The following is a 6,868-nucleotide window of genomic DNA, read 5'->3' as shown; positions in this document are numbered from 1 at the left end:
TTGATAAAAATAAAGGGCAGACTACAGGAAAAGGAAAAGTCAGGTGTCCTTAATTCATTCAGCAAATAATTCATCTATTCATCTGTTTAACAAGGATTTCCTCTGCACTTACCAGGAGCCGCTATGCTAGACCATGGTGATACACTGCCCTCATGGATAAAGTTTAATGGGCAAGGCAGATATTTATCAAGCAATGTCCAAATAAATAATTATAAAGTCGTATTGTAAACTACAGAGTTCTATAAAAGCATATAACATATCACATACAGACTTTAACTCCGTTTTTATGTTCGAAGAGATTGTGATCTAATTTGAGACAGAGGGAAGAAAAAAAATGAATAAATGCCCTGAGTCATGAAAGAATATCACATCTCCCAGAACTGAAAAAAAAGGGCAATGTGGCTAAAATGTAGATTGATATGAAATGAGGCTAAAGAGAAAAGCAGGTGCCACATCTTTGTGAGAATTATGGCAAGGGCCTCTGATAGTACCTAGCATGTAGCAGGAGTTCAAAACATACTTGTGCATTATTAAATAAATAAAAGAATAATTTTTGTCCTAAGAGGAATAAAAATCCTTTGAAGAATTATAAACAGAAGAATGACATAAACAGATTTGAGTTTTTGAAATACCAATCCAGACTCAATATAATGATTGAATTGGAAGGGGCAAAAGTAGAGAGAAATATTAAGAGTATATTGCAACAGTCCAAGAAAGGATAACGACGAGCCTATCACTTCTGCTCTTTATGTTCAAAGAGATAAAGGCCAAATTTGGGATTTTCCCCGGCCACCCGGACTTTTAAAAAAAAAGAAATTACAAAAATGATAAAAAACAATAAATGAAATAAGAACCAATGGACAGGTTTAACATCAGCTTAGATAAGGTGAGAGAACTGGTGAACTAAAAGGTCCAGAACGAAGCACAGGAGATAAAAGAATGAAAAATCAGAAGAGAAGGTAATAAAATAAAATGAGACGGTTTATCATATATGCAATTGGAATCCTCAAAGGAGGGTGAGATAACACAAAGCAAAATTTGAAGAAATAGCCAAGAACCTCTCTGATGGAAAGTACACGCAGATAATAATACAAGCACTATGAACCCCAAATAAGATAAATGAAAAGAAATCCACATATTGGCATATGACAGAAAAAGTACTGACAACAGACCAACTAGAAAGTCCTAAAAGCAACCAAAGAAAAAGACACATTACCCCTCAAAGGGATCAGTAAGACTAAGATCTGACTTCTCAATAGAAATAATGGAAGGCAAAAAGCAATACAATTATATATGTAAAGTATTAAAAGAAAATAACAGCCAATCTATAATTCTACACACAGTAAAAACACCCTTTAAGAATGGAGATAAAATAAAACTTTTCTATACAAACACAAAGAATTCGTCATCAGTAAACTCACAATAAAAGGAAATATCAGAGAGTATGCTTCAGCCAAAAGGAAAATCATCCCAGATAAACAGTCACAGGTGCAAGAAGGAAAGAAAAGCAATGATAAATACATATCGGTAATGATAAATATGTAGGTAAATCTAAATGAATATTGTCTGTATAAGAATAACAATGTCTTCTAAAGCAAAAAATGATAAATAAAAGAAAGTATCAGTTACATTCACATGTAACTCAGGAAGGTGGATAAATATAATTAAGGTCCTTTCATTGTCCAAAACGATAAAAGTACCATTTAACATTTGACATTCAAGGAAGGGGGCTAGGAAGTGTTGGGGGGGGATAGGCAGTTTCAATTTCAAATAAAGGGATAAGGGAAGGCCTTAATGAAAAAGTGACATTTGAGTAAAGACTCGAATAAAGTGTGAGTAACAGACATATGAATATCTGAGGGAAGTGTTCCAGGCAGTAGGATACATAAGTGGAAAGACTCCAAAGAAGAAATATGCTTAGCAGAGAAAATGGCAGAGCAAATCAGAGAGCAGTGGCAGGGAGAAAGGTTCTAAGCTGAGAGAACAGCATATGAAAAGATACTGATTTCTAAAAATACTAAGGTTTTTGCAAAACTGCAAGCATTTTGATTAAGCTAGAACATTATATACATAAAGAAAAGAAACTTTTATGTCATACATAAAAGATTTAAAGGTCGTTTATGGAGAGAGAGACTGAAAGAAAAAAGATAGGAAGCTTTTGCATTGAATGCATCCCAACACATATGATATGAAGTACAAATCATCTATAAAGTATTCTTAAAATTCTCAAAAATATGCTAAACCTGAATCTAACAAATAGAACTAACTTATAGTTCATAGTAAATACAGGGGATAAAGGAGCAAGTTAACCCCCAAGGAAGTAAATTCAGAAAACGACATTTTACAAAACAACTAACTGAGTTTAACAGGTCAATGTCACCAACATAAAACAAATTATTCTAGATTTTAAAAAGAGCAAATTCCATGTGTGGACATTGTTTGCATTTTGATTTGAACAAACAGTTGGGAACAACTAGAGAAATTTGAACATAGACTAATTATTAGATGACATTAAGGAATTATTTAGTTTTATTTGATGTGGTTTGGTGGTTATTTTTTTTTTTTTTTAATATCTCTTTTTTAGACAGATTTACTGACTAGGGAAAAATATCATGACACTTTAAAAACTTCAGGAAAACCAATAGAGGAAGCAAATTTGGCAAAATATATATATTTTTAATTCTCCTCCCCTCCCACTTCCACTCTTGACCTATGGATGTTGCCATCTCTCCCTTAAGAACTGGATCTCTGAAGGCAGGGCATCTCCTCCCATGTGCTTACAACACACATCCAGAGGGCCTGGCACACCTGGGGTATGGGCTGTGACTCCGCTGGGGCTCTAACCCAAGAACTTCTGTGTGTAAAGCAGACGTATTAACCACTACTCTATGGAACCACCCCAAATCTGGCAACATATTAATAACTGTTTAATCCCAGAGATGGGTTTTTGGCAGTTCATTATAGTGCTGTCTCTACTTTCCTAAAACCTTAATAATTTTTATACTAAAATTTACAATTTTAATTCATCTGTGATTCAAATATTTGAAAATCATTTATTTTTTCACTTCAGATATCATTTGTATATAAAAACTGAAAAATGAACACATTTTGTGAATTTTATTTTCTGTTTAAACTATTTCCTGTATTGAATCATGCATGTTTTTTCTAACCCATTAAAATACATGGCGAAATAAAATGTCACTTAGCTATAAAAAAATAGGCTATTGCAATTAAACATTAGAGTCTTGAATTCGGGCAGTAACAACAAGATGACAGGACTACATTCCAGAGATAATCTCGTTAAAGGGTCTCCTCGGATGTAGTTAACTCCTCCTTTTTGCTTCTACTGCACTCTGTACATATTGCAGTCACAGTATCTTCAGCAACACAATGCACTTTATCATGCATATCTATCTTCATCTAGAAAGTGTAAGCTTCTGAGGACAGGATTTGGATCTTTTTTTTTTATCTTCGTATCTACAGTCCCTAGCATACAGAAGACATTCAGTAAGGCTGAATGAACACCTTATTTATTTTGCAGACATGACACAACTCTTATACATACTCCCACCAGGTCCTCAAGACCTTCTTACCTTGTAATAATGTTCCAAGAGAATCCTAACTACCCCCTCCACACTTTCTGCCTCAACAGGCTTCCTGGCAAACTGAAGTAGGTACTGCAAAGCATCTGCTGGGGAGGTAGCTTTACACAAATCTATGTGGAGTGCTGCAGATTTACTTGGTTTTGTCAGTCGGAGTTTCTTAGTAGCAATTTCCTCCTGTTGTTGCTGCAAGGGGATAAGAAAGGTAAGACATGAAAACCTAACTGAAAACAGAGTCTGAAAACTTAATTTCACTTCATTTGATGGAAGTAATTTTCCTTTATAGCAAATCATGTATTTAGGTAACAGAGCTAGCCTTAGGAAAAAGCAGTGCTATCAAATGGTAAAAGCACTGAATTGGAGACAAGGCTATGAGTCCCAATTTTGCTTTTCACTAGCTATGACTTTGGGCAAGTCATTTAATTTCTCCAGGTCTCAGTTTCTTTCTTTGTAAAGTAGGTCCACTAACATTTTGTTCCGCCTATTTCTTAGGATTGTTGTAGCTTTAGAATTAAGAAAACACAAATACAAAGGATCTGCTCCATTCTTCGTAGAAATCTGAATTCTACAAATATATTCAGGCTGTGCTGAGGCACTCACCAGGCAAGGTTCATCTAAAAGGGAACTTGTCGCTTAAGGCAGCCCCTGATGGGTAAGTATAGAGACGATCATTAACATAAATGTTGTAGTCGATAATTTCCCTTGCACCCTGACACGTCATTTTGATATCCTAAGCAATCATCACTCTACAAATTTACACTCCTACAGAGATTAGGATTATTAGGAACACAGTATGGCATGATACAAAGACTGGGGGCTTTGAAGTCAGGAATTTGGGTTCAATAACCACTTACCCATTTCCATCCTATTCTACACACTGAGTCTCCAGTGTTATCATGGCTACAGTTAGGTCAAAAGCTGGGAAAAAAATTTTTTTCCCTAAAGAGTATGTAAAGGGAAGGAGAAACCAATATCTGCAATCGATCAACCATCAATAACATTTTAGAGAGCTGGTCCCTATGATCTCTCCAGGGGATGCGGAGATAAACCAAGTATTATCTCTGCCCTCAAAGAGCCCAGACTAGTGGGAAGATATGTATACTGGTAATTACAGTAGTACTGAGTAGTAAGTACAAACAGATGAGTACAACAGAGTACCGTAGAAGGGAGGAAGAGTCTAAATTCTTGCTGAAGTTTCAGTTAGTCTCAAAATAAAAATATAAGTCTACTGGGTAGAGAAGAAAAAGAAAGGGAGGAATGACATCCATTTTATGTAAAAGAGACATATATAAAAAAAGTTTGGAGAGGTACAAACACATGGCATGCTGGAGGAGGGGTGAGTAGTCTTGAGAACTGGGCATGATGTTGGAGAAAAAAAGTGACACTGCACAACAATGTCAATGTACTTAACACCACTGAACTGGTTAAAAATGGTTAAAACGGTAAATTTTGTTATATATATCTTACCACAATTAAAAAAAAGTGTTCAAGGGAAACAGAGCCAGAAAATCCCAGAAAGCAAGCCAGAGGATGGAGCTCTGTGATTTAAGAAAAGTTTCCTGAATCTTGACTCAATCTAAAAATTCAGGAAAACTAATTTCACATAAAAAGGAGCAACAAAAAGTGTCGAAGTTAAATCTTAAAGTTATTTTAAGAAAAAAAACAATAAGGAGCAAACTAACTTCCCTAGAAAATGAGAATTTGCTACAAAAATGTGTCCTTTAAACAAAAAGAAAGTGATACAGCTGGAAGGAATACTGTCAAATTATGAAGGGTTAAGGAGTTTGGCTGAGGAGTTTTTACGAAGAGGAGCTGCAAAAGAGAAAAGCTTGATTTATCAATGTAATTATCTCTCTGTACTATAAATCATATATATGCTGTTCTCTGTCCACTAGACTATGAGCTCTTCAAGGAGAGGGATCCTAATTGGACTTTGTAGCTCAACACCTTTCACTATACCTGATGCATAGTAACCACTCATTCGCTCAATAAACTCTTGTTGAAGGAACGAATGAAATGTTTAAGGATCCGTTTCCTTATTAGTTTACTTGACAGCTAGATGGTCTGTATTTCTACTCTACAAGAGGATGGATCTAAGGGTGGCCTATGGCTCTACAGATGCTGCTGATCTCCTGGTATCAACTGGAGGCTTGTCAGAAGTGCAGATTATCGCCTCACCTCCCACGCCAGACATACTCAGTAGAATCTACATTTCACTGATCCCCAGGAGATTTGTAGACATAAAGGTCTGAGAATCACACCTGGGGAGACTTAGGATCAACCTCTACCGTCATCTACAAGGAGGCACATGGAGAATCACTGCTCCAACGCGGGCTTGACCCACTGGTTCTGAACTCCAATGGAGGAAGGTATTCCCTCCTTCTTAGGTGAGCTCCACCAATGGAGAATTCTATCCCTATGAAGCCTGTGATCCTCGCCCGTTTTCACTGGTCCTTAAGGATTTCTACTGACTTCTCTTCCAAACCCTGAGACTTCTGAATACAGCTAACTTGTCCCTGGGCGCTTTTTTTTTAAAAAAAAAAACGAGTTGAGAGGGGCTCTGCCACTAATTAGCTGTGTCCTCGTAAGCCTCCAGAAGCTTCTAAGCCCACATCTGTAAAATAAGAATGCTAATGTAACCCCAATAAGATGACGAGTGTTTCCGTAAACTGCAAAGCGCTTTTTGTTTCTTCTAATAGTTAAAAAAAAAAAAAAAAAGGCGCGTCAGACTGCACATCTTAAGCATAACAACAGTAGCGGCAAACGAACACGCCCACTAAAGTGTAGTCTCAGAAAACCTATCAAAATAGTCGGCGCTCATCCCAAGTTTGTGGTGCCTGTCATGACAAAGTGCCTGGGGCGTGGATAACATTCTCCTGCCCTAGACCGGTCCCGCGACCTTTTCTTCCGGAGCTTACCTGAACCACCTTAGTGAATTCTTCGTACACCCGCTTCTTTAGGTGAGCCGCCATGGTTGCCCTCGGACCCTCTCAGCTCCCGTAGTTGACGAGGGAGGCGGGGTGAAGATATCCGGAAAACCTGCCTCGACCGGAATAACCGGCCACGGTCCCACAAGGCACTGCGATTCTGGGAAAGAAAGGCCGCTTCCGGCTGCTCTATTGCCCTGCCGCTGTTCGGCTGGATCCCGCAGCCTAATCCTAGACCACCAGGGGAACGGAACGAAGATCGTAGCGCGGAGGGGGTGGGGCCTCTGGCAGAGGAGACGGGACTCAAAGCCGGGGCGAGCCAAAAGGAGCTTTCAGGGC

General features: G+C 37.9%; 1 protein-coding gene across 2 annotated transcripts in view; it reads right to left on the bottom strand.

Moving 5' to 3' along the window:
* Window positions 1-6,862, bottom strand: part of INTS4 (integrator complex subunit 4) — an 85,482-nt gene extending 78,620 nt beyond the window's left edge. For both annotated transcript variants that reach the window (XM_011368370.2, XM_011368371.2), the window contains exons 1-2: window positions 6,521-6,862; window positions 3,594-3,788 (exon numbers count right to left, since the gene is read on the bottom strand). In XM_011368370.2, coding sequence (XP_011366672.1) covers window positions 3,594-3,788; window positions 6,521-6,574 — 249 coding nt within the window. In that variant the 5' untranslated portion in view covers window positions 6,575-6,862. The remainder of the gene's footprint in view (window positions 1-3,593; window positions 3,789-6,520) is intronic.
* Between the last annotated feature and the right edge of the window lie 6 nt (window positions 6,863-6,868).

The sequence above is a fragment of the Pteropus vampyrus genome, unplaced genomic scaffold, assembly GCF_000151845.1.
Source record: "Pteropus vampyrus isolate Shadow unplaced genomic scaffold, Pvam_2.0 Scaffold141, whole genome shotgun sequence".
NCBI classification, from domain to species: domain Eukaryota; kingdom Metazoa; phylum Chordata; class Mammalia; order Chiroptera; family Pteropodidae; genus Pteropus; species Pteropus vampyrus.
Note: the sequence above shows the minus strand (reverse complement) of the source record. Positions and strands in the feature narration are given on the sequence as shown.